General features: G+C 50.9%; 8 protein-coding genes across 8 annotated transcripts; 4 read left to right on the plus strand and 4 right to left on the minus strand.

Annotated features, from left to right (window-relative positions):
• The first annotated feature begins 2,133 nt into the window (after window positions 1–2,133).
• BJY04DRAFT_198337 (uncharacterized protein) lies at window positions 2,134–6,634 on the plus strand. The gene is made up of 8 exons (XM_073712601.1): window positions 2,134–2,736; window positions 2,809–3,183; window positions 3,232–3,786; window positions 3,844–3,949; window positions 4,002–4,256; window positions 4,303–4,745; window positions 4,794–6,201; window positions 6,255–6,634. The coding sequence occupies exons 1-7, from the start codon at window positions 2,241–2,243 to the stop codon at window positions 6,011–6,013; spliced, it is 3,450 nt and encodes a 1,149-aa protein (XP_073567239.1). The 5' UTR covers window positions 2,134–2,240; the 3' UTR covers window positions 6,014–6,201; window positions 6,255–6,634.
• Window positions 6,112–10,008, minus strand: BJY04DRAFT_222174 (DEAD/DEAH box helicase; the record flags this gene model as incomplete). The annotated part of the gene is made up of 13 exons (XM_073717321.1): window positions 6,112–6,201; window positions 6,255–6,353; window positions 6,410–6,560; window positions 6,621–6,806; window positions 6,867–7,629; window positions 7,698–7,879; window positions 7,937–7,967; window positions 8,017–8,140; window positions 8,191–8,260; window positions 8,320–8,430; window positions 8,483–9,090; window positions 9,140–9,489; window positions 9,543–10,008. The coding sequence occupies 13 exons, from the start codon at window positions 10,006–10,008 to the stop codon at window positions 6,112–6,114; spliced, it is 3,231 nt and encodes a 1,076-aa protein (XP_073567240.1).
• A 993-nt stretch (window positions 10,009–11,001) lies between these two features.
• On the plus strand, window positions 11,002–12,989 carry BJY04DRAFT_222175 (nucleic acid/nucleotide deaminase domain-containing protein; the record flags this gene model as incomplete). The annotated part of the gene is made up of 2 exons (XM_073717322.1): window positions 11,002–11,365; window positions 11,410–12,989. The coding sequence occupies 2 exons, from the start codon at window positions 11,002–11,004 to the stop codon at window positions 12,987–12,989; spliced, it is 1,944 nt and encodes a 647-aa protein (XP_073567241.1).
• Window positions 12,990–15,773: 2,784 nt separating this feature from the next.
• On the plus strand, window positions 15,774–17,589 carry BJY04DRAFT_222176 (uncharacterized protein; the record flags this gene model as incomplete). The annotated part of the gene is made up of 5 exons (XM_073717323.1): window positions 15,774–15,849; window positions 15,897–15,992; window positions 16,037–16,324; window positions 16,386–17,032; window positions 17,101–17,589. The coding sequence occupies 5 exons, from the start codon at window positions 15,774–15,776 to the stop codon at window positions 17,587–17,589; spliced, it is 1,596 nt and encodes a 531-aa protein (XP_073567242.1).
• Window positions 17,590–17,784: 195 nt separating this feature from the next.
• Window positions 17,785–19,605, minus strand: BJY04DRAFT_230741 (glycoside hydrolase family 47 protein). The gene has a single exon (XM_073719356.1). It carries the CDS (start codon window positions 19,562–19,564, stop codon window positions 17,792–17,794), a length of 1,773 nt encoding a protein of 590 aa, XP_073567243.1. The 5' UTR covers window positions 19,565–19,605; the 3' UTR covers window positions 17,785–17,791.
• A 384-nt stretch (window positions 19,606–19,989) lies between these two features.
• BJY04DRAFT_230744 (MBL fold metallo-hydrolase) lies at window positions 19,990–21,107 on the minus strand (the record flags this gene model as incomplete). Its single annotated transcript, XM_073719357.1, has 2 exons — window positions 20,438–21,107; window positions 19,990–20,371 (listed from the first exon to the last, which is right to left on the minus strand). The coding sequence occupies exons 1-2, from the start codon at window positions 20,962–20,964 to the stop codon at window positions 19,990–19,992; spliced, it is 909 nt and encodes a 302-aa protein (XP_073567244.1). The 5' UTR covers window positions 20,965–21,107.
• A 220-nt stretch (window positions 21,108–21,327) lies between these two features.
• Window positions 21,328–22,369, plus strand: BJY04DRAFT_230746 (putative 3-hydroxyacyl-CoA dehydrogenase; the record flags this gene model as incomplete). Its single annotated transcript, XM_073719358.1, has 3 exons — window positions 21,328–21,391; window positions 21,440–21,741; window positions 21,827–22,369. 3 exons carry the CDS (start codon window positions 21,328–21,330, stop codon window positions 22,367–22,369), a joined length of 909 nt encoding a protein of 302 aa, XP_073567245.1.
• A 1,359-nt stretch (window positions 22,370–23,728) lies between these two features.
• Window positions 23,729–25,261, minus strand: BJY04DRAFT_198343 (GMC family oxidoreductase). Its single transcript, XM_073712602.1, has one exon. It carries the CDS (start codon window positions 25,144–25,146, stop codon window positions 23,770–23,772), a length of 1,377 nt encoding a protein of 458 aa, XP_073567246.1. The 5' UTR covers window positions 25,147–25,261; the 3' UTR covers window positions 23,729–23,769.
• Window positions 25,262–25,313: the final 52 nt, after the last annotated feature.

A 25,313-nucleotide genomic window follows, 5' to 3' on the forward strand; every position in this document is an offset into this window, starting at 1 on the left:
TCACGAATGAGTCACAGTCACATTTTGGGCAATGGCTCTATCTTGGATATCGTCACTGAGCCTTGCAGCTAAAAGACTTCGGTCTTTTTCCTGCGGGTAGAGAAATTCAAAGTAGCACACACAAAGGGCATAAACGATCAGTAATTTGCTAGCTTTCGCATTTGCTAACTTGAATTTCTCTCAAGTTTATCCTTGTTTGCATTAGTACTCATTCTCCCATTCAAACCGTCTTCTGCCTAACCGGACAACAACCATCATGTATTTCAATGTCAGACCAGGTTCGAGACGCACTGTCTTGGGATCTCGAGCCTTCAACAAGGCTCTGGAGAGTGAGGCTCCGAGGGTGGGGTCCCGCGCTGGCCCGCCCCGTTCCACCCCCACCACCTGTCGTGGCATGCCACGTCGGGTAAACATGTGCATATAGGCTAACACAATAGGTTTGAGCGCATTTGAGCGCATTCCAATTTCTGGCTACCTGATTCTAGCCCGGCTCGGTGAATAATCCATTATTATAGGTTGCTTTGCTTTTGCCCGGAAAAATTCAATTCAATCGCATAACAAAGGTTTGTTTCCAGCCGACTTCTTTTGTGCGAGTTCTGACCAGTCTCAGCCTAACTTACTATCTATGTCTGTTACCACCGAAATCTGCGCAGTTCCTACCGGGCAGCGATGTTGGTAACTTACTCAAAAGCTCAGTTGTGTGAAAGGGCGCAGAAGTAACGTCTCCATCTTCCTGACCAAAGAAATGGTCATGCGCATCGTACCAGAGACAGGGCAATGGAGGTTTAAGAAGACCATATTTTCTTGGTTGACAAACTGCCACAGCCAAATCTACTACTAGAATTTCACTACGCTGAGTTTAAAATCATGTATGGCCGAGCGCGCATCGTAGTATAAACTGAGGGACAGTGACACTGACGATCATACAGAAATTTGGGCAGCAGGCCACCCTTGAAACTCAACACAGGTTCCCTGCCTAAACAGCTAACACAATGATAGGTGAGTTGGCTTCCTGCGTCTTTGATGTAATATGGATGACAGGCCTATTCCGACTCTGCTTGTAGCTGGCGTAAGAATGACTGGAAAATTCCCCAACCTGTTTATACAGAATCCAAATCGCGTCCTGTCCATAACAGCTGTGCTGAGCGCCTATCTAGTCTAGTACCTTGCACAATCTTCCCCTCAGCCACCAGCACGGTCACACGCTATACAGAGCCCTAAAGGCTGATCAGTACCATCCCCATCCAGCTGCTCAATACTTTTTACCGCCATACAAATCTCGAGTATGTCCATGCCTGAATCAAAGCTCGCAAAGTCTTCACGACTGTACTCTGTATCATGTGGAGAGTTCCCCGGTCATACATCCCGTGTCGTACTCCAACAGCAACAGGATAATTCCCTGCGCACCAGCCGAGAACACCGACATCGTATTGAACTTAGACCCATCGGTCCACTTATTAAGGGGATATAGCCCGGTGACGCCAAGAGTATCGTGGAAGGTCACCATGGCATCGAGTAGGAGCACTGTGGGGGGTCCTGATTGGATGCTAAGAAGGTCCAGGAGTCTGACGCAGGAAAATGCATGTAAAAAGGCGATTTAACTTGACGACGAGACGCCGTGGATGAAATCAATTAACCATGATACATCATGATCGCGCGGCAATCTAGGCAGTTGGGCGAGATCGACGGGCACGGGGAGCGGTTCTCGGAAGAACCCCACGGTCTGTAGATCATCGGTATCGGGGCTGAAGTATGGAGCGTGGAGAACGACTGTCGAACCTAACTCATCCCCCCAGGTTTGATTTAGAGCTATAGCCAAAATGTAATGTATGGTCCACCCCGAGATGCCTGGAAGATACCGAGGTCCCCGCGCCCATACCAAGCTGTACGGGTTCGGCCACAAATTTCTTCCAAATTGCAAAGAGCAGGGTCTAGATAACTAGCCATATGGTATTTGACTCCGATGTTACCGAGACTACGAGGTGTGTTGGCAGGGCAGCGGCTGGGCGCAGTATGCATGATATTGAGCTGTAAGCATGGTATGATTGGACGATGGTTACTAGGATCAGCTTCGAAGCGCGATGAAGGCGGCGTTTGGCCTCCTTGCCACGACAAGGCTTTTTCAGCCTCGCAACCCCTCTTACCAGCCGCAAGGTAATCCGAAGAGAAAACGCGTCCAGCAGCTTCAACTCGCAAATAATTGACAAAACCTGAAACTCCAAGGCATATGCGTCGTGATAATGGCCGCAAAGCATAGTATAACCCAAAGCGCGTTCCAGGCGGCGATGGACGAGTTCAAAACGCAACTCGACAATGACAAGCTTTACGCCGAGATCCTCTCTGTCAAATCGATCGACGAAGTCTACGATCTCACCGATAAGCTCCAAGCAGAACAAGGCAAAAAGGGTCAACTCAGACATCTTGCGAAGCTTGAACCGTACCTGAACCGTCTCCGAGAATACTCAGGTGTTATCGAGGTCTTTTTGCAGGTCCAGCCTGATATTATGGCGTTGATCTGGGGCCCGATTAAGCTGCTCTTGCAGTGGACCAGTGTTCTGACGCAGTCGTTTGATGCTATCGTGAGTGCTACTGCGGATATAGGGTTGCTGTTGCCCGAATTCCAGGAAGTTGCGGTTCTCTTCTCACAGAATACTCAACTTTATGACGTTCTGGTGCTGTTCTTCAAGGACATTCTCGACTTTTATCAGATCGGATTGAAGTTCTTTGCAATGCCCCGTACGTATAACCGTTTTTGGAGACTGTTTTAACGATCTTCCAAGCTAACTCTCAGATGTTGCGACACGACAGGATGGAAATATTTCTTCGAGTCACTATGGCCACGAAAGCGAGATCATATTAATCTAATCAAAACACACCTCGAAAGACACACACTACTCATGCGAAACGAAGTACGTCTGGAGCATATCAGGGAAGAACACGCGGCGCGACTAAAGGCTTTGGAACATTTCAAGAACGCGGAACGTTCTCATCGGTTGCAACATTACCATATTGTTAAGACAGACGTTAATCCCCAGGCTTACGATGACAAACTTTACCAGTACCACAGCCGCATCTGCAAAGGAACCGGGGTTTGGTTGCTACAGGACAATGTCTTCAAAGAATGGTTGAAAGGAGCAAAAGGAGCACCACGCGTGCTGTGGCTAGAAGGGATTCCCGGGGCTGGTCTGTACCCAGGTACTATTTCACCTTATATTGCTAACTGTGCTACAGGGAAATCATTCCTTGCAAGCACCGTAGTGGATAAAGCCCGGGCAATTAGCCTCACTGGTTTCGCGTTTTTGAGTTACAGCAGCAGCCCTTCAGCACTTAATGTTCTGCACTCTCTTATGTTCCAATTGGCCGGCCAGAACGAAGCCCTTCAAGACGTCATCTGCCATTCAGTTCACGAAAATACCAAGAGTGATATTGCTTTGGCGGCCGGTTTGCTCAAATCACTGCTGGATTGTGCTGGTGTTGTTTATCTTATCATTGATGGCATGGATGAAATAGACGCCAATGAGCGTCGCATTCTCCTGCATCATCTCCTTGTCCTGACCCGAGACTCTCCCGAGACGCGGTTATTCATTAGTAGCAGGAGGGAGGAGGATATCGCGGCAATGGTCAAGGGAGTTGCAGAAAGCATCCGAGTGAATGAACGGAACGAAGAATGTATTAAAGTATTCGCAGATGCCCAACTCCGGCAGCTGTTCGAACCTCGTCACTTTTCTCCAGGAGTCCAAGACGAAATCAAGCGTTTATTGTCGGGGCTGGCGTCCAAAGCGAGTGGTACAGGAATCCATGCACCTCCATACAGATTCTGAGCCTACTGACAGCAGTTTCTAGGAATGTTCCTATATGCTAAGGTGGTTTTAAATGGAATTGATCTGCTTGACGATCTTGCAGAGATCCATGCTTATCTGAGCGTGCTGCCAGAGGATTTGCATGACGCGTATGTAATATCCACACCAGACTCGGGTCTGAGCTAAGGATATATTATGCAGATATGCTCGAATAGTAGCACGAATTGATAAATTACGACCACCTCTACGCGATAAAGCGCGAACAATGCTTGGCTGGGTGGGCTGCTCACCGAGGCCTTTGACCATGCAGGAACTTGTGCATGCTTTGGCCATCCAGACAGGGAGCGTCGAACCCACCAGAATTACATCCGCGCCACCAAACCTGGGCAAGTTGTGCGGACCTATTGTCGAGGTAGTGGATGGTCATGTACAATTTGTTCATTTCACTGTCAAAGAGTAAGCTTCCCAGTAGTGAGAATCCGAAGATCGCTAACCTTCAAAGGTATCTCTTCAGTCCCTCAATAGTAGGACATATCGATCTGGCAGGCGCAACACTCGATCTGGTTAGCCGGTGCATTTACTTTCTCTGCCAAAGCCACTACGACGTCGCCAATTTGACTGAAGACAGCTATTTCACCAGTCTCGTGTTGAACGGGAGCTATAATCTGCATCACTTCGCTACCACCCAATGGTTCACACTCATCCAGATGTACTCGCGCTTGGTACAGGATGGCACTATATCGGATCAGGTCCTGAAGCTCCTGAGATTCCTGATGTCCGAACGTGAAAACCTGGAATATGCAGCGGAGCGGGAAATGCTTGTGGAACCGGCCGATCTACGGCCATTCCGACAAGAGGATTCTCATTCTGATGTCTATCAATTTCTTCTCAACTCCCTGCAATTCTATGAAAAGTGCTCGCGCAATGGGTACCATGTATCAAAAGGTATGACCCTCTATCTGGAGTCTGTGGTGCGAGGCCTGATCGAGTCAGATAAATCATGGTTAGACTTGGATCCCCTTACGGTTCAGAATGTGTCCATCAAAATATACGAGAAGTTACCTAGCATTATCTGCGCGGCCAACGGGCACGAAGCGCAGTGCTGCTGTGATGCCATCTACCAATGTTTTGGTAAGAGGCCATTCAAATGCGGCTTCTTGAATTGCCCATTCCAGCGCCACGGTTTCGAGACACTCGCCCAGCTTGTCAAACATGAAAAAGAGCATACTCGAGTGTGGAAATGCGATGTTTCCGGCTGTGAGTACGAAAAAACAGGCTTCATTTCCGAGCGGATGCGAGATCAGCACTTGCAGAAGGCTCACAGGGACAAAGCACCCGCAGATAGTGCTGCGCAGGGCAACTTGATAACAACCGGAGCGGGTGAAATACTACTTGACCTGGTTAGGAAAGATGAAATCGCGACAGCTGCTATATTGCTTGCGAACACCAAAGACCTGGGACTCACCGACGAACAAATACACACAGTTGGACAGGTCGGTTCTATTGCTATGGTGGAGCTGCTTCAAAAATATCTTGAAGCAGATCGTCTTTTTGATTCGCCTCTATGGATGGGAGCTATTGAGGGGAAAAATACTGATATTCTTAACTGGCTGTTAAGGACGCACGCTGTCTCCCAGAATATGAAAGCGTTTGAAAATGGGGCAACTGTCAAGAGCTTCATGACCAGCGCCTCCCCGGACATATACACATTGGCAAAGCAATATACTGAGTTGAGATTCAAGCGGGGCAACCTGAAGGCATTTTTGTTGTTTGGAGAAGGTCTCATAGCAGCTACTTCCAGGATACCGGAAAAGGATGACATTCTGATTTCGCTATGGGAGCTATCGAGATCGAGACCGGGATTAACACAGCCGAAATCATCTATAATTTCACAAGCTCTATCCAGTGTCGCGAGAACGACCTGCTCTATTCCTCTGGCGCGAGTCCTTCTCAGATATGGGGCCGACCTTGAACAGAAATCTAATAGTGTAGTTTCACCACTACAGTGGGCTGCGCGAAAGTCATCGGCCGAGAATGCCGAGTTAATAAAGTTCCTCCTTTTTGCCGGTGCGAATCCAGAAGTGGTCGCGCGTGGGACCAACAAGAAGGTGTCAGACGAAAAAGGTGCACGCGAATTATCCCGCTGGCTTGGAGTTTCTTGGAGTGAGTTAGTGGCACAGGCAGTGGAATATAGGAAGGGGCTTGATGCGTGATTCACGAAGACATGGAATGCTGTCTCGTTCTACGAGTATTTTGTCAGTAAAGCCCACATGACACCAAGTATGATTTTCGACAATGTCTATACTACTGTTTACATTTCAACTACCATTTGCTCAAGCTCTATCGGCTCAGGGCAGCATATGCTCTTTATTTGTCTGACGCCGAGAATCTGCTGCAGCTTCTAGAATTCAGTCAGTATAATTAGACTTAGATGGCAGCTCTCGAACTCCTTACCTCGCATCGCTGGCGGTCAAGATCCATTTGCGAGTCGGCAGCAGAGCTCAATGATTGATTTATCATTTGTTTCTTGTCTTCCTGCACCCAGCGAACATACTGCAATTGAGTTAGTTTGATCAAACTTGACCTAAGCGGTCACGACTTGTACGTACATCTTCAATAGAGTTTTCTGTGTGGTACCTAGTAACCGTCACATCGCACGATTGTCCAATCCGATGAATACGATCCACTGCTTGTGCTTCAATCATTGGGTTCCAATGGGGCTCGAGAAGGTGAATGTACCGCGCTGCGGTAAGGTCAACACTAATATCACCATGTCAGCTGCGGCATCGTTCATAGGCGACGGCGTGAGGGAACAGTTACCCTTCAGCGGCGCTTCCAATACTGGCAAGCATTACTGTGCAGCAATCATGTTGGTCAAATCTCTGGATCTCTGAGTAGCGGTTCTGGAGGCTGGATTGGCCGTCAATGCGCGTATACTGATAGCCGCTCCGTTGAAGAGCTTCGGCGACAAGGTCAAGCATCTTAGTCCATTGACTGAAGACAACACTATTCGGGTTAGTTGTGTTTGATAACAGGCCTGGATACTTGGGGAGGGTTGCTTCTTACCTCTTTCCGGGCTTCAATGTGCTGTCTCGTCCTCGGTGTTGCTCCTTCTCCAGGTTCCTCAATAGCGCTTGGACTTTTGCCGACTGGGCAGGCTGAAAGCCTTTCAGTCTGCTGCTCTCAGATCCTTCGAGACCTTTGGTAGGATTCTGAAAGCCGCCTGGCCCATCATCCCTGCGGCTGCTAGTTGATGATGTCCAGTGGCTGAATCCATGCTGCGCAGGTAGGCTCCGCGGTTTCTGGTCGCGCTGGTAAACTCGCCATGCGGCAACGGCTGAATCAGGAAGAAGCTGTTCCCCGTGGTTGCATATAAGTCTGAGAATGTTAATGATCGCCAACGTGTTCTGCTTCTGCTCCTCGATGCCAGCACCCTGAATCTGGCTTGCGGCCTTTGACGCCTTAGCCTTGAAAAACTCATACAAGTCTCTATCTTCCCCCGTGAGCTGCACAGTTTCACTCCTTTCCATCTTCCTCGGGAGTTCAACCGCTGACTTCACCATTGCTTTCGTACGGCGGAAGGATGTGGCCGCAACCAGATATTGCAGGATCTGAACGGTATCCTTCTGATTCGTCCCCATAGGCGCTTTAATCCAATGATCAAACCCGCGCTTATCTCCAAATATAGGCACCCGAAGGAAGCTAAGGAGAGAGCCATAATCGTCTAGCGAGTTTTGAATTGGTGTGCCGGTTAGACACCATCGAAAGTGTGATCTCATTGTTGCGGCAGCGTGGAAACACTTTGAAGAACGGTTCCGAATGCGATGGGCTAAACGTTTTTAGTCAATTTTAATAAAACATAAATAGAGTCTTGATTCGTTTATGTCGCATACTCACCTTCATCAAGCACGACGCGGTGCCAGTTGACGGTATGCAAGCCTCTTCCTGCGTTCACATCGCTTTGTAACGTCTCATACGTGGTGATGATAATATCATAACCCTGTGAGAGGACCTGCTGTGTCGCTTGTCGCTTGGGTCCGTGGTAAACCAGGTATCGCACTTGTCCCGGTTTGATATGCCTAGAGCCTTGTCAGGTTTTTCGTTGGATTTACCAATGGAGCACCTCGGTCACAGACCTATTGATTTGCGTCTCCCAACCGGGTATTGCTTTACAAGTTAGCTTCAGGCTTGTAATCGCAATCAGTGCTCAACTTACTGGTCTTGGGTGCGACTATGAGAGTCGCTCGGGGATAGTCCGCAGCAACCTGCCCTTTGTCTAGTCCGTCAAGTGATGAACAGACAAGTGCTAGGAGACTCAATGTCTTTCCTAAACCCATATCCTGCCTAGAATTAGCATGCGTCTGACAAAACAATCAAAGGGTCCACGCACATCGGCAAGAACCCCGCCGTATAGAGGGGCCGGTTCAGCCTCAATCCTGCCCGTAATAATGTGTCGGTACCTAGCAAAGTATTCACAGTCAAAACGCCGACCTCATATTGAAAGGATCGCTCCTCTTACCGGTACCCCTTGCTGTCGTCTTTCGTACGCCGCCACAACGAGGGAAATTTCAGATCGTCCAGGCTGCCAGATTCTCTTTCCAACATCATCGATAGAGCTACCAATTGATGTCTAATAGTATCCAAATCAGTACTAACTGGCGTGTAAGACAAAGATTACGTACTCCTTCAAAGGGGTTGCTAGCCTCGGGCTCGACGTGGCTTCCTGTGCGGTGCCAGCAGCTGTTCGGTTGGCAGAGTCGAAGATCCGCATGAACCTGCTCTTATCAGACCCTGACAACGAGTCCGGGCACTTGGAATGCCCTTTTTCGCTTTCGTCGGATAAATCTAAATCCTCCAGCCGCGGCATCACACCCCCAGGCCTCACAAGGTAATGCGGGTTGTAATAGGATATTTCTGAGGTATACTCCACTGTGGACGGGTGTTGCAGGAAGAGCTTCGCCTCTGAAAGGCAAGCACTAACGTGCTCCATGTCAGCGAGTAAGCCATAGACGACTATCCGTACTGTATGTTCATCTATAAGGCTGGATTCTGTTTTTACGCCTTTTTTGGGCTTGGCCTTGGGCTTGCAATTTCCGGCAAAGAGTGTCGCAACGAGCCTTACTGTATATTTTGCAAGAAGTGTCACCAGGCCCGGCTCGCAGACGATTCCAGCATACTTCTCCGTATCTGCAAACGACAGTTGGAGGACATTCCCAAACGGCTTGACTTGAACTCGGGCTGAATTGCTTCCGTTTTCTCCTTCAAAGCTTGAGGTTGCGGGTGCGATGATCTGGCTGCGTTAGCATGCATGGACCTAGAAAACCATGGGAGTACTGTACTTCTCCAAAGCAGGTATAGCCCTCGCCGTGTTCCGGATCACTGTCCTCTATTTCGTTCTCATCCGCGTGGTCTTCGGCGCTAGGATATTTTGACTTCTGCGCCTCATCGGAGCTGTTCCAGATGCTATCCGCACGCTGAACTTGCAGTTCGGGGATCTCGGCATCAAAAATCGTGCCCGTTGGCGTAGTGGCAAACGAATCTTCGGCTGGGGTGCTTGAGCCGTGTGCTGTCCCTGGGCTCATAGAAGGCACATTTGTCTCAAACTCAGACAATTGGCCTGCCCATGCCTGGCTCCAATCCTCTTGCTCTAACAGCACAGTTGGACTTACACAGCTGCCAATTGGAATACCTACTAGAGGTTAGGTACCGGTCAATACAAGTAAAAGATTGATCAAGGCTCACCGCTAGACGATATGAAATCCGCCTGCTGGTGCCAGTCAGGATACCAATCCAGTCCCGACTGATCGCTCTGGTAGCTCGCGGACATCATCGGTTCGCCGTAGGCAATCCCCATACAAGATGTATCGGTGATATCCATCTGGTCATAGCCTACCATAGACATATCCGCACTCACGTATAAACCAGGTGCCGAGACTGGTGTCCGAGGTACGCCCGGTTGATCTGAAGGACCCTGCACCACAATCATTGGCACTTCCTGCGAGCTTCCATAATTAGCGGAAGGCTCTTGAGCATGATCGTGAAGAACAGGTCCCGCAAACTGGTAACTATCTCCGCCCGCAAGAACAGGCCAGACACTCCAGACATCCTGACCGGCGTGCTTGCCGTCAAGGCACAAGCGCTTGCTTGCATCGCCATCCGCGAGATTATCTTCGAGCCCACCAGACGCTAAGCGCTTTGTGCCGTTCATTGATCTTGATCGAATAACACGTTTTTGATGGATTCATCGAAGAAAGAGCGCTGACGATTTGAAGAAAGAGCGCTGACGATCTGAAGAAATCGTGAGCAGCAGAAGTTGATCGCTGTACAGCCTTGTGAAACCCTGCTTCCATTCACCGCCACTTCGGCGAGGCTGACCCTTAGGCTGCCCTTGGCTTCAGCCTATCAGACCAAGTTGTCTTCGAATGCCTGTTGCTTCGACTTTGCTTCTTTCCGGGCTGTGTTTCTACTGCGCCACTTTCCGGCGGAGTTGGGGATCCAAGTAGGCAGGCCACGGTACATCCGAACTGCCTAGGTCTTTACAGTAAGAAGTGAACACACTTGACGTCTGATAGAAATTCCGAGGCGAACAGGTATATTAGGGTGACGAAAGTTTGTCATGCTAAGTGAACACTGTCATGGTCCAGGCTGCGTGAACCTCTGCTTGGCTATACAATAGACTTAGCACGTTATCCATATATAAATAAGGTAACAATAGACTTTGTTTCTTTATACTTTATACTTCTTCTTTATTTAAACTTAATCGGATTTATTTTATCACAGTAATCACCGCCCGATACTGCACATTTCATACAAGGCAGGTCACTGCAACATACATACTCCTACGCTTTTGCCATGATATATGTCCAGGTGTGTTTCCAGATGAAGTGCAAGGTTTATTCTAGTAGATATAGCATCCTTGATTGAATATAAGGCTAGTTAGTATGGTAAGCTTATATTAGATTAATTATTACCCATTGCCTAGGCAGTTATCACGCAGCAGTGTAACCATGCTTATTGTAGGGATTGGCCAGCTGACATCTTGCACCACTTGGGGAAGGTCTCTACGTTGGGCAGCTTAAGCACGAGACCAGGCCGCTGGCACCTCTGAAACTCTTTAAAACTTTACCCCACTATACATTAGCTATCACTTTCCAGCCGTCAATGCTGCATGACTTGAACCATCTAGACTATTTTAAATTCGATGTCTTCAAGCCCCGACCCTATAATCACCTGCGCTGAGAATATTGCTATATCGTCCCTGCTCCATAGTATTCCAGTGGCACCGTCGCGGAACAATCCTGAGTACCTACCCACTCATCAACGACTCTATATTCTACCTATCGACACAGAGCGCAAACTAGCTGGGACGCTAGCGTTTCTCGCCCACCGGAAGAACGAACCTAATCATATTCCTGCAGTATGCCTGGAAGAAGAGCCGGACTCGGAAACATTGAAGGTAATCTTGGCCGTGAACAAGGCCAGCAAAGAGGATGGCAATAATTCAATCCTGTGCATTATGCAAGGTTTTGAAAGCATCTTTGCAATTCTCGCAACAGTATCTACTAGTGAGTAGCAAGGACTTACTGTTACAAGACGCTGAACCAATCAGGGTCATCCCGCAAAACGAGCGTTGAGCCTGATATTCTAGCAAAGATAGTTTCTATGTGCTCGCCGCGCATCCTCGACCGGATGCGTTTACTGTCTTCAGGGAAAAAAGCAGCCAAACGGCCCTTTAAAGACACTCTTCCAGATGCTGTGATGGCTGTTCGGAGCATTACGCAGCAGAAGCTCGGACAAGCGGGTTTGGTGGACGCTGCTGGACAGTTTGCAATGAGAACAAAGGAGGTAGAAAAACTGATCACTTCCTGGTCTCAATACCAGGTCGACACACAATTGTTGAAGATTGTGGAAGGGGTTTACCGGCTACAGCAGATCGAAAAGCTTCCTAGTTTGATTCGTATGATACCTAATCGAGACATGGAACCATCATCAAGAGAAAGCTTGCTGAATATCATTAGCAAGGTTTCCAGATACTATGAGAGCGCTCGGTTCCTCTATCGCACTGCCAAAAAGTACCCCTTGGTCCGAAAAATGAGGGCAGTCTCTGCTGACCTTCCTGCGGCAGCGTATTCCGCATCGTTGCTCACTGGATACAAGCCAGATTTACGGTCTAAAATCAAGGATTTAGGCCCGCAAGTCAGTCAGCAAAAGCTTCTGACGGAAATCTCCGCAGGGTTGAACCTATCTCAACAGGAGGCCATCAAAAAGTATTCCCGCCAGGTTCTCCACACCCTGAAGGAAGGGAAAATCCACGCTGAGATTCAATTGATCTCCTACTGCGAACTGAGGCGGCCAAAAAGATATCCACGGATCATTTATTCCAGCAAGGATGCGTGCTTTCTCTGTAACATGTTTCTTCAGGAGTATCGGAAGATATACACCCCACGATCTCATGGACGACTTTACCCAGGTTGGAAGTTACCAAATTTGCCACAGCTTGCAGACCTGGAGCGACGGTTTTGCCAAACTATTGGGAATCACGTCAGTGAGGCCTGTGCTCGGATTTTCTTAAAAAAGCAGAAAAAGCTTCATCCATTTCCGAATGAAAGTACCTTGTTCACCCTCCCACTATCTATAACGACATTAAGAGACTCCACGGGGTCTGAGATTGTTGTGGCTACAGAGCCTAAGCAGGTCATGGGCGGGAATGGATCCATAGTCCCTATTCCCAGTGAAGGGGGAGTCAAGATCGACAACAGTGATATAAACACAGATAAATCAGCTGATGTGGGTAACGAGACGCCGTCGAATGATAGCACCGCATCCCAACACGACGCAGCTCTAGAAGAGCTAACATACTGCACTCTCGTTGAAACATTAAGGCACTCTGGACAACTTGCTCCAGAAGGAATATCTCCAGTCTTTAAAGCTGGCTCTCTGCATCCCTTAGAGATCCAAATCGAGCATGCCACAGGTTCGAGGAATATTCAATATCAGATTGAGTGGATTAGCGGCGAGGAAGTTAATAAAGTTCAGGAAAAAGGTTACATGCCTCTTGTGGTTGATGCGGAGCGCCTTGAGAGTATAGTCCACGTGCACGAGCAAAACATGCTATACCTCACCACCAAGGGTGCAGTTGTGAGAATCAGCTGGATCAGTTGCGGCGAAGGCCTTTCTCGTGGCGGCTGAATATCAAAACCATTTCCTGCACTCAATGAACGCGTAGTTGCTCCAGACGGAGTTTCCTGCGCTAAGATGGTATTCTTCATCGTTTGGTTAAGTGGTGGCTTCGGTATCTTTTATACGTGGAGCAGTGCCGGCGTTCCAAGGGAAGATCAGGGCGCTTGTCGCTCTTGACTTGTGGTTTTCAGGCTGAACTGTCATGATGAGGCATGGTGTGAGTGTCTTTTTCAATGTGACGAGTCTGAAACAAATAGATGATCCGCAGGAAGGTGTCTCTAGACATCGTCGACTGAACCCAGGAGACAAGTGACAGCCGTAATACGCAACACATAGGTGATCGATGGCACATATACAGTCATCTATCTTCACAAATCCCATCTCGCTGCAGCGATCCACGATAGCGGTGATATCATAGTCTTTAGCTTTGTTTCAGATATATCCTCGAGCCCCGAAGATCAAGTTCTCCCTGGAAAGCTTAGATGTTCTTGCCTCGGCATCTTACGCTGGAGTGGGCGACGTAGAAAGATCTTCCGGCGGCCTGACCAACAGACCGAAAGGTTTGAGAGGGACAGATTCCACGCACATCCAAAAAACATTGTCGTGTTTTGTCGAAAGTGCTCTAATGTCAACCCATCTTGGATGCGATACGGTTGCCCCGGTATTCGAGCTTGTCCATGGTTAATACCTCAGACGCATATGTTGTGAATTTATGATGGTTTGTTGACAACGCATCAGGGCTCACGAAATCGTAAGCTCCTGGTCAAGGATATTTTATTTCTCGGTTCGTCCATAGACCGACGCTGGCCTTGGTTGTTGTGTTTGGAGCCCATCTGCGGTCAATGGGGTATGTCTCGCGATAGATCACCCTTCGGGCGTAACCCGGCCTTTTTTCATTCGCAATCATGTACTCATTCTTTCACTGGAGTGTCAATGCGGGGAGTTCCGGGTTGCCGGCTCAGGGGAGATGAAAGATAATTCGGTTGAGAAAGGCTTATTCCCGCGCCGCCCATATCTGCGTCCAATGTGTGCGTTTTGCTTTGTTTTTCGTATTTCGTATATCCGGACATTGACTGGAACGATGGTTAGGGCATCCCGCTCGCTTCGATCGTCCGTCGATCCACAGAAAAAGAAACCATCAATTCTCTGAGCAACAGTAAGGTGGTAGAGCCTGTTGGCTTTGCCGGCACGCAATGGCTACTGCCAGCAATGATGAATCCGTCTTGCTAGAAGCCCAGGTCGTTGTTTTTAACCCCGGTTGATCACCTTCAAAATGGGCAATATGAGCCATGGTACAGAAGGGTAGCCCCCGTTCAACCACCAGAATCAAACAACCAGGTTAGCAGCCCTATCACGTCACAATAGCATCAAGCTAAGGTTCTGAGACGAAGGTTAAGCGCGCACGCCGCACTGACGATATCTTCATTCACGGGCGCATCGAATCGATCGGGCATGGCGATCGTTAACTGGCCACGTATAAAATAGCTCAAGCATAGACCAGAATAGTAGGATAGCACATCCTCCATTGTGGAGTAGACCCTGTCGAATAATTGATCTGTTGGCAGGATGTAGTGTGATTGAAGCCAAGCTCAATAGTTAAGTATATAACTTTTGCCGTAGTCTGCCGCAGCATCCAGGTAACGCCCAACTTTCCAATTAATCCTCCAATCGCATCTGACTCGGTTGAAATAGATGAACAGAACCCGGTCGAGTCGAATAGTCGGGACAAAGGAAGCAGAACCCTGTTCAAGAGACGGAAGACGCGGGAAGGCGACCCGTAAAACTCGCGTGCTCCGCCAGCCGTCGAAATTGCACAAGCACAACTGCTGATGATCCTTGCTGCTTTCCGTCTGGTGGTCGCCGTCACTTGGAGGTTGGCTCTGTGATGAATGCCGGTCTTACGACGTTTTTCCTGAACTGGATGCTGCGGTTAACTCAATCATCCTCTTCGACCCATGCCTGTAATATAGAGCAGTCTCTGGGAGACAGCGCCGTACCTTCCATGTAGGCTCCAGCAGCGTGGTCCTAAGATCCAAAGAACTGGTTCAGGCGCGTTCATTTCGACATCCAAACACTTTGGTGGGCCTGTCGATCGCTCTCTTAGCGTCATCCAACCCAGCAAACTCCAAAGAGTCCAGGCTTCAAGGCACAATCAACGATCATTCCCCGACTGGTGTAGAGAGCACATATACTGTTTTTGAACAATGCTCTTGTCGGCCCTTGGGCACACCTGCGCCGCCGATAATTATCAATATGGTATTGTTTCTCGTCGACTCCACGAGAGAGTGATACGGACGACACGCCCAGCAACAAATTCACAAGACACCTGTTGACCGTCTGAGGCCTGAGAGCCGGCCGCCGCTGGAGAGGGAATAAAATCCGGGGATTCCCACCTCCTGACTCTTCGCCAGGATTTCCACCCCAGCCGAGGGCCGGGCGAAAATCACCCATCACTAGTTCGTCTTGTTGCGGGGTTGGCCCACGCTATTTGGCTAATTTTCGCCCCATTTCTGCTCAAAATGGAATTATCCCTGGCGTCGACCCGCCCTTGGGAACGTGCCTGGCAGCTTGCAAGTCCGTGCTGACTCCTGGCTTTCATAAAATCTTATCCTGCCCCAGAGTTGGGCTTGCGGACGCCGTTTTTTCTCGGCTTGCACCTCACGCAACCTTGTGCACCGTTTGTGTCTCTGTACTATGTATATACAGATGCTGCGACTCTAATGGTTCGATTGAGATGCCGCTCTAGTGTCCGTTGGTGACCCTCGCCAGCCCCTATCTCGCACCGGCTTGAGAATGTCGTCCAACGGCTCTTTCGCCACGTGCCCTGATCCATTCATCGCAGAGCTGTCAATTGGCGACAATGGCGGATGTGCGTGCGACCTCAACTTTTTGCTCAAACTTGTCCTGACCTGATAGTCCTCCCCGGCCGTTGGTGCACACCGTATACTGTCGACGACGAGACCCTGTCATGCTGCTTCCCATGCCCATTCACAGACTACAGATACCCAAATGGTACCTCTACCACCTCGATCTGTGACTCATGCTGAAAGAGTCAGGAACCGCCGCCGAAATCGTCCCTTGGATCGGCCTCGCCGTGCTCATCCTAATGGTCATCTCTGCACTAACCTACATCCTCCTCCCAACAAGCGAAACGCAACGGCACTACCTCACCTCCAGCCCCCTAGCTGGCTTCATCTTCATGTCCGTAGCCTTCATAATCCCGCTCGGCCCATCGGACCACTACTGCCACGACGCAATCACCCCAAACTACTGGCTCTCAGACACCACCTGCGCGGTCTCAGGCTCCTTCCTGCACTACGGCGTCTGGGTTCTTATCATCGGATGTCGGTCCTCTGTCACTCCACAAGACGCATTTCAGTCCCCCCCGCTAACACAAAGAAACAGGCTTCTTCCGCTCCCTCTCCCTCTACCTGCAACTCCACTGGGACGTCGAACCAGCCACGCGCTTCCGCACAATCGCCCTACTCACTATCTTCGGCGGCTCCCTCGCCCTCCTAGCCCTCATGCTCGGCGTCTCCGGCGTCTCCTACCAAGTCGGCAGCATGTGCTACATCAGCTACGCCAACAGCATACCCTCCTTCTGGGGCCCGCTAATCGGGGTCGCGTTCATCTCATTCCTAATCCAGATATTCATCATGGGGTACTGTATCCGCGGGGTTATCACCAGGGGAGGGACGGCGAGGTTTTCGATTTTGATCTTTAAGCGACATGGTAGAGAAAGTAGCCAGGATACGCAAGGAGACCTGCCACGGCCTTCCGTGCCGGTTCGGCATACATCAACGAAAATCTGGCGGATCATGCAGCTCCAGTGGCGGGCGATCGCGATCGCATGCCTTATCTTGCTATATGTGGTGTACGTCGCACAGGCGGTTTTACGATGGGGTGCGCCGAGCCAGTACTCCGACGAAGAGCTCTCCCCCTGGGTTACGTGCCTGATCAACAAGAAGGGTGATAAAGAGGCTTGTGGGCATGAAGCGAGCCGGATCGGGCCGAACCAGGCGACTGCTGTTTCGGCTCTTGCGCTGTTAGCTGTATGTGCCACCTCTCTCTCGGTTTCTCTTTGTCGGGATTGTTTAGAATACTAACAAATGATATCCAGTCCGGCGGCTTCTGGGGCATGATCTGCACAGTGCGGCGCTCCATGGTGATTGCATGGTACGACTGGTTACTAGACCGGAAAGACGATATTGTCGATTGTCTCTTCTATCGGGATGAAGACAGCAGGCGTGAGCGATCAAGTGATCTAGAGCGTGTGTCCAGCGACGCGTACTCGCTGTCAGCTATCACTACGCCAACGACGCTAGAGGATGTCGATAAGCTATATGGGACGAGAAAGTACCATGTTCCGAAGAATAGTTTCTCGGTGCCGGCGCGGAATCGCGATCGAAGGGCCAGTACGATTGGAGGGAGCACGATCGCGCCTAGTACGATTGCGCCGAGTGTTTTAGGGGCGAGCACGATTGCACCGAGTACCATTACGCCGAGTATCTTTGCTGGGGCGGGGGGGACGGTCATGACGACGGTTACGGCGGCGGCTGGGGATGCGAAGGAGGTGAGATCGAGACCGTCTAGTACTTACTACGCTTGAAGGAGCGTATGAAGGCTGATGAGGGGTGTCAGCTCATGCCAGTACCCCGGCTGGGGCTCGGGGTGTGACGCCGCAGCACGCGCTGCTACGACGAAACGGACGAATCTATACTAATAAAACCCCAAACTCCAATACTAATGTTCATGTACATATTCATAACCAAAATAATATACACAATCCAATTGTTTTTAATTGCCGCAAATCACTTCGGAATCCTAAACGGATGCGCCTCAGTATTAAACACAAACTCATCCAACCCAACCACACTCTCGTCCCCAAAAATTAAAAACAGATACTTCAACGTCTCCGCCATCCAAAAACTCTCCATACTATCATCCCTCTCAACCTCCCCATTCTCATTAACACCCATGACATCCCTTAGCGCCGCATTCCCAAACTCCGTGCGCGTCTGCGCCTCAATCGCCGAATACATCTCCCACGCTGCATCCGCGTACTTCTCCTCCCCGGTAACCCGATACATATAGAACACCGACTCAATCGCTTCAGGACGGAGGATATACCGTTTATCACGGACAGCGAGGAAAATATGTTCCAGCCGCTCGTCCCACATACACTCATTCAGATTCGGGCAGGCCGTGAGAGAGAACATCTCCGGCATGATTCCCAGCGGAGAATTCTTGTAGATCCAGATACACCCGTCTGTGATCTTCCGTGCTGTCGAGAGGTAGCTTTCATTGCTGAAGAGCTTTCCCGCAAGGGCGTACATTCCGCCCGCAAAGCAGGAGAGGTGCTCGCTGCGCGTTTCAAGACCTACACTTGCTGTCGTTGCGTGCGCGACTCCGGAGACTAGGATATCTGCGTGGTCGGGGACCATCGGTCGGAAAAGAAGCGTTTCTGCGCCTGCGGCGAGAGCGCCCTCTGCGAGTCGCTTGTACTGCGGGGCGCGGCCGACGCCGGAGAGGAGCTGGTATGTTTTGGGCAGATACTCGTACGCGGAGTCGGCCATGCCGCCGAAGGTGAAAGTCGAGCCCTTTGTCAGATCTGGGGCTAGGGCGTCGATGCCGACGGGCCAGAGACCCGGAACGCGGGTTTGGGATTGTTGGGCGTCGAGGGTATCTGTGATGCGGGAGATGGCGTCGAAGTAGCGCATGTCGCCGGTGAGTTGGGAGAGGCGGGTGAGTTCAAGACTGGCGGAGGCGATTTCGGCGATGATGGCTTGTGACGCGGGGAATTGCTCTTCGCCGCCGGCGGCTTTGTGGGGGTTCCAGCGGGTGATGGGCATGCGAGTGGGTGTGTCGAAGCTGGCGTAGATCATGTCGCCGATTTGGATGGCTTTGTCGAGGAGACGGGTGTCTTTGCAGCCGGAGAGGTCGTAGGCCGAGAGGAAGCCGCCGAGATAGCGGATTGTGGTTTCGAAGAGGTTGATTGTGGGTTGGGAGGAGGAGTGTGGGGAGAAATCGACGTCGAGGAGGGCTTCAACGGCGCGCTCGAATTCTTCGTGTAGCCCCATTATGAGGAGGGTGTCGAGGTTGTCGACGAGGGTGGCGCCCCAGCCGCCGAAGGTGTTGCGCCAGCTGCCGGAGAGGGGGGTGAGTTCGTCGGCTTTCCAGGCGCGTTGTTCATAGGAGCGCCAGCCGCGAAGGAAGGTTTCTTTGATTGCATTTTGGCGCTGGGAGCGGATTTGGTCGGCTTCGGGGGTTCGAGGGGGAAAGGTGGTTTGGATTTTGGGCAGCGCGGCGGGCTGTTCGGTGGAGAGCGGGATGGGGTCGGAGACGGGGTATTTCACCGGGATGTCACGCCAGGAGAAGGCGGTTTCGGGGACTGTGAGATTGTAGGGGGGATTCGGTGGTGATAGAGGGCAGGTGTGTGTCGTGAAACCGCTGGATGTTGCTGGGGGATAGATGGAGGAGGATGGCGCGAGCGAGGAGGGTCGGTGAACGAGGACAAGCAGGAGGAGGAAAGCGGTTGTTATGGCGAGCAGGGAGGTCCAGCGTTTATTGAGTGTGATGGCCATGGTGAGGGGCCCTATTGCGGGTGGCGATGAGTGGTATAAACGGGTTGCATCGAACTGGTGAGGTTGAAGCAATTCTGCAGATATTCCAGGGAGACTGAAGAATGCAAGAAAAAGGGAGATTCAGCTAAGGCCAGCGCATGTGGCAGTGAGGAGGGTCTTTGCATGACTAGTGCTTCACTAAGCCCTTGGTTCGCGGGGTATTGGCTGAAAATGTAGTAAACTAGGCCGATTTGATCTGGAATGTAATTAATCCAAGACCCTGCGGGCCTTACGAGTGGCTCATTCATCCCTGGCCCACCGTCCCTGATCCAGAATCTCGGTGCCTGGTGCTGTGCTCGCGTGGCTGGAAATATCATCAATCAATTCAAGGCTGACAGAGTCAATGTACGCAGTAACTACTCTTTAAACTGATAATCACATCATTGCTACTTGAACCAATACCCATTCAACCCCTCCACCGTCCTCGCACCCACATTATGATGCCGGTTCTCCTCCCACACCTTCCCTCCCTCCCCGTACTGATTCGACAGATGGCCAAGGAAGAAATCGAGATTTTCCTTACACTGGGGAAACTCGTTCTTAAAGAAGTCAAATAGTTCCTGCACGGTCGCTTTCTTCGGCGCGTGCGTGATCTTCTCCCCGAATAGATCGAGATACTTCCTCGTATGCGCGAGATCTTCTTTCGCATTCAACTCCCATCCCTTCTCCATATGGCCGGGAATCAGTTTCTCTGGTTGCAGAGCGCTAATCAAGTCGAGGGTTTTTCTCCATGATTCCAACAACGCGGGGGTTTCGACTTCTTCGACCCTAAACAGCCATTAACCCCATGATTTTTCTCGTAGTATTGTGGGCAAGAGTGAAGGGATAACATACCAAACATGCGTACTCCTCCCATAAACCGCATCCCCAACAACCACCGTCCTCTCACTCGGCATCCAAAACAGCGTATGGTCCACACTATCCCCCTGCACAGGCCCCAACAGCACAACCGGACTCTCAGGATTGCCATTCAGCACAAAGAAACTAAACTCGAATGGCTCCGGTCTTCTTGGTGCAGCATGTACATTCTCAGCCCCAAAAACAGAGGGCCAATACTTGACTTTATCATCATATTCTCTGTTTATACCCGCAAGGACATACGGAGCCGCGTAGAACTTCGCGTCGGGGTACGCCTCGAAGATGGAATTCGCGGCGAAGAAGTGGTCCGGGTGGTGGTGGGTTACGAAGACGGCTTTTAAGGGTTTTGATGTGGTGTTTCTGATCCAGGCTGCGACGGCCTCTCCGTCGGGTTTGAGGAAGGGTGGGTCGATGAGGATTGCTTCGGAGGACCCCACTATGAGCGTTGTGATGCTGGAGAGGCCCTTTGGGGAGGAGGGTAGGTGGTATGTTTCGAGGGGCATGACGTAGTCTTGTTGCAATATAGAATACGGTCATGAACTCTTGAGGTCTGTGAAGTATTTTTGGTGTCAGTTATATATACCTGCCGTGCTCGTGAGCAACCCCGGGAAACCCCCGTTGATCGTTCGTCGGTTCGCGCGGGGTAAGCTGATCTTCAGATTGGAAAACCAATAACGATTCAAATCAGTCAAATAATGGAGATCCCGGGGAGTGGTTCGTGGATCCGAGTGCGAGCTGTAGACTTGGTTCGGATCCCCCGCGGTATAAAAGCCGCTGTTGCCACTGCAAGGGGTGCAAGTTATGAAGAACACCTATCCCCTCATTCTCGTGCTCGCTCACCAAAGTGCTTGCTAATCTGATACAAAATGTCTCAATATACTAAAGACCTCATTCCCGGTTCGCTCAAAGACAAAGTAATCGTCCTAACAGGTTCGTCTCCATGTCCACTTGATCGAACAGAATGCTAAAACTCGACAGGCGGCGCAAACGGCATCGGTGCAGCTTTCGTCGAGCATGCCATCTCACATGGCGCATTTGTGTGCTTCGGTGATCTCGCGACAGAGGCCGGCGAAGCGCTCGCAAAAAAAGTAGCCGGGAACTCTTCACCCCCACGGGCAGTCTTCGTGCGAACAGACGTAACGAGCTACGACTCCGTCCTCGCCCTCTTTGACAAGGCCTTGGAGACATACGGACGTATCGACCACGCTATCGCAGGCGCAGGAATCACCGAGCTCGGCAACGTCTTTGACCCGGCGCTGGATATGCAGAGTATCCGACAGGTAGGCCCGCCCTTCCCTTTCTTCCCCTGGACGTCGACCATCCCAAATATCAGAAAGAGAGAAAAAGCTAAATATGGGAGAACAGCCCCCAACAACAAAAGTCCTAGACGTGAACCTCCTCGGGTGCATCTACGTGTCAAGAATCGCATCCGTCTACCTCCGACAAAATCCCCCCTCCACTTCAACTCCTGACCGCTCCATCCTCCTCATCGCTTCGGTCGCAGCCTTCAAAGAATCGCCCGGGCTATTCATCTACCAAGCCGCCAAACATGGCGTGCTGGGCCTCATGCGCTCCCTACGTCTCTACTCACCCACCGCACACGGAATTAGGGTAAACTGTATCTGCCCATGGATGACGAAGACGGCGATGGTGAAGGGTGTCCAGGATTCGTGGTTTGAGGCGGGTTTGCCGGTGAATGAGCCGATTGATGTGGCGAAGGTTATGGGGAGGGTCATTGGGGATGGGGAACTAAATGGCACGAGTATGTATGTCGAGGGAGGGAGGGCCTGGGAGATCGAGGCAAATATCGATAGACTTGAGAGGCAGTGGCTGGGTGACGAGCCGAGTAGGAGTTTGGAGAAGGGGCAGGCGGTCTTGGGGAGTGGGATGGGGTGGACGAGTAAGTGAGGGTTATATACTCTGCTATATCACCATATATTACCAAAACATGGGTCAACTAGGCAGGGCCTGCTGCAAGTAAACACCTCTACTCTCCAGCTTCGTTTCCGAAATGTCGCCACCAGAGAAACCAGGTTTTATCAAGGTATCGCCCCTGGCTAACGTATGGCTTATCGCAACAGCGTCCCCCTTTTAATCATCCCGCGATGAGAAGGGAGAAGCTAAGCATCCTGCTTCGCTGTTACATAGCCAACCTCTATGTACCCCGACGCTCGAAAGCGCCAGCCCTCACGCCAAGGAACAATAACACGGTACCCTTCCTCCTCCGTTCCCACACCGTCAACATAGTCACCACTATCTAGCTCAAAGATGCGTACTGCGCCCCGGTTGGTAATGACGTCTACCACAATTGCAACTGTCCTCGGCGGGGGTAATAATCATGACGGCTCTGGGCGGAGCCGTCCAACTTATATGGTCGGATATATCAGGCTATATCTAATGAAAGTCAGCCTCCTATATCTAGGACAGAATAGCTAAGTAACGACGTACCTCTTTTCTGCAGGTCTCTAGGATTGCATCATGTCGAGTACTCTGTATGCGTATTGTCTTTATAGCGTGATCCATGATTGATGCCAGTTCACGAGCGGGGCTAGTGGAGATGTTATCTGGCTGCTGCTAGATTTGTTTCGCATAACCAACAACCATGTCTCGATGATGGGTTGACTAGATGTAACACGGAGCCAGCGCTAATTACCTACCAAGTAAATGAACCGACGAGGAAGTACCCCGGGAAGGAGAGACGCTTGCAAAGAGACACAGTGAGTATGGAAGAGGGGTATCGAGACAACTAATCCATCTACACGTGATTTCAAAACCTAAAGACATTAGTTGGACGCAATATAGTTCTAGGTAGATGCCCATCAAGCACCTCCTGGGGTAGTGGTGCGGAGTAGCCCCTCGAAAGCATCATGGGCCTGCACGCACAGTCCTCACAGGAAAGTCTATTCCAGTCTTTAGTAAGGCGCTGAAGGCGCCTACGACTAAAGACCAGCGCGCATCAATTCCGCGATCGACACGGAGAATCCCCAGCTCTCGCTCAAACCCCGCATTTCCTTAAATCAAGCTCTGAACGTGGGGGATTTCCGGTTTATCCTGGGGAGGATCATGCTGGGAAGTCGGTTGATTATTCCGGACTTTACGTCACGGTCACAGTACGTGAAATTACCCCTTTCGCCTTTGCCGATATACTGGATGTGTATCGGCCCGCTTGGGGGCTTCTACTGAGTATGGCTGGGCAGGACGTAGAGGTCTAATAAGTCAGTGCAGCAATAGGCCAACCATTACTACTGCTGCAGGTCTAAAAAAAAGCAAAGCATCATTGTCTCAGTTTATTCAGAAGTGAGCTCCGGTTATGCAAGATCCTGCCTGATAATATCCGCTGCCTTCTCTGCAACCGCAAAAACCGTGGCCTGGATATTTCCCCTCGGGACAAGCGGAAATACACTAGCATCAACAACACGCACATTCTTTGTCCCGTATACCTTGAGCCTACAATCAACAACACCCCCGTCCTCCCTCGGCATCATCGCGCAAGTGCCACTAACGTGATACATAGAAAGCACGAGCTCCTTACACAGTTTCTCTGCTTGTTCAACACTACTAATATCCTCAGGCGTATGCAGACGCTGCCCGTTCGGTTTGAGCAGCGCGGCCATCGGCTCAGTCTCAGGAATCTTCTCCATCCATTTGCTATGTCGCGCTTGGAGTTCAAGATCAGCCGGGTGGCGGAGGATGGCAGAGTCGATAGTCGGCGCGGCTGTTGGGTCGGCTGAGGAAATATGCACGGCGCCGCGGGAGAGGGGGTAGCTCAGCAGTGAGACAATACTAATAAAGAAACCAGGATGGCTCATGCTAAAGATATCTCTCGGGTTTGAACCCGCTCGCGGGAGGAGTTGGAAGGGAGCGAGGATATATTGGGCTGTTGGCTCGGAGGGGTCGCTGAGGAGGTCTTTCAGGATGCTGTATTGCTTTCGATAGGTGCGAGGTAGGCTCTGGTCCTGGAGCGATACATCGATCTTGTGCAGAAATTGCTCTCGCTCGTTCTCGGAAAAGTCGAGGCAGGGCATGAATGCAGAGACTAACCCGACCATGCCCAGCGGCCCTGACCCGTCCTTCTGGTATGCGGCCATTGCGGCGGCTGCTACGGCAGGATCGCGTGCCATGTCGCCGGAGGGAAGATCGTCTGCGACCTCGTATCCGAATGACACGATACCGTGGTCCTGCAGGTTTTCGCCCACTCCGGGGAGATTATGTAAAGGCTCGATACCATGTGAGCGAAGGAGATTACTGTTTCCGATGCCCGATAGCTCAAGGACCTGCGGCGACTGTGTGGCACCAGCTGCCAGGATGACCTCTCGGGCTGCAAATATGGTATGTCTCTCGCCATCTTTAACAAGCTCAACACCAGTCGCGGTCAAATCCCCTGCTGAGAGTTCGAAAACCATTTTTTCAACCAGGGCGCCCGTAACGACCCTTAGGTTCGGCCTCTGCAACACCACGGGAGTCAAATACGCAACACCAGCATGACTCCTCGTATGCGTCGACGGATCAACCAAACCCGGTGTAACAAACGGCCCAGTCCCCGCGCCATTAATCGGATCATCCTTTTGCGGCCACCCCAGCGCCTCGAAAGCTCGCGGCCAAGCACCATGATACGGCAGGTACTGCTCGCCAAACGATATTTGGACCGGACCATCGCTACCCTGGTCTTCCCTCTCCGAGTTCATACCCCCAAAGAACTGCCGGACCGAGTCCGACGGGGGATTCCCCGTGTGGAACTTCCGGATATACGGCGCGAAGTCGTCCCACCCCCAGCCTGGATTGCCGAGTGCTTCCCAGGCGTTCATCCCCACGCGCGAAGGGTAGACGACCATTCCGAGGTTTATTGCTGAAG

Source organism: Aspergillus karnatakaensis (genome assembly GCF_047715665.1).
Source record: "Aspergillus karnatakaensis strain CBS 102800 unplaced genomic scaffold BJY04scaffold_56, whole genome shotgun sequence".
In the NCBI taxonomy this organism is placed as follows: domain Eukaryota; kingdom Fungi; phylum Ascomycota; class Eurotiomycetes; order Eurotiales; family Aspergillaceae; genus Aspergillus; species Aspergillus karnatakaensis.

Excerpts from the sequence above, each read along its gene's own strand:
- BJY04DRAFT_230741 (XM_073719356.1), bottom strand. The coding sequence starts at position 19,564 with ATGGCCATCACACTCAATAAACGCTGGACCTCCCTGCTCGCCATAACA.
- BJY04DRAFT_198337 (XM_073712601.1), top strand. The coding sequence starts at position 2,241 with ATGGCCGCAAAGCATAGTATAACCCAAAGCGCGTTCCAGGCGGCGATG. Across the intron at positions 2,737-2,808 it reads GAAGTTCTTTGCAATGCCCC|GATGGAAATATTTCTTCGAG; the intron begins GTACGTATAACC and ends GCGACACGACAG. Across the intron at positions 3,184-3,231 it reads AGAAGGGATTCCCGGGGCTG|GGAAATCATTCCTTGCAAGC; the intron begins GTCTGTACCCAG and ends ACTGTGCTACAG.
- BJY04DRAFT_198343 (XM_073712602.1), bottom strand. The coding sequence starts at position 25,146 with ATGAACTCGGAGAGGGAAGACCAGGGTAGCGATGGTCCGGTCCAAATA.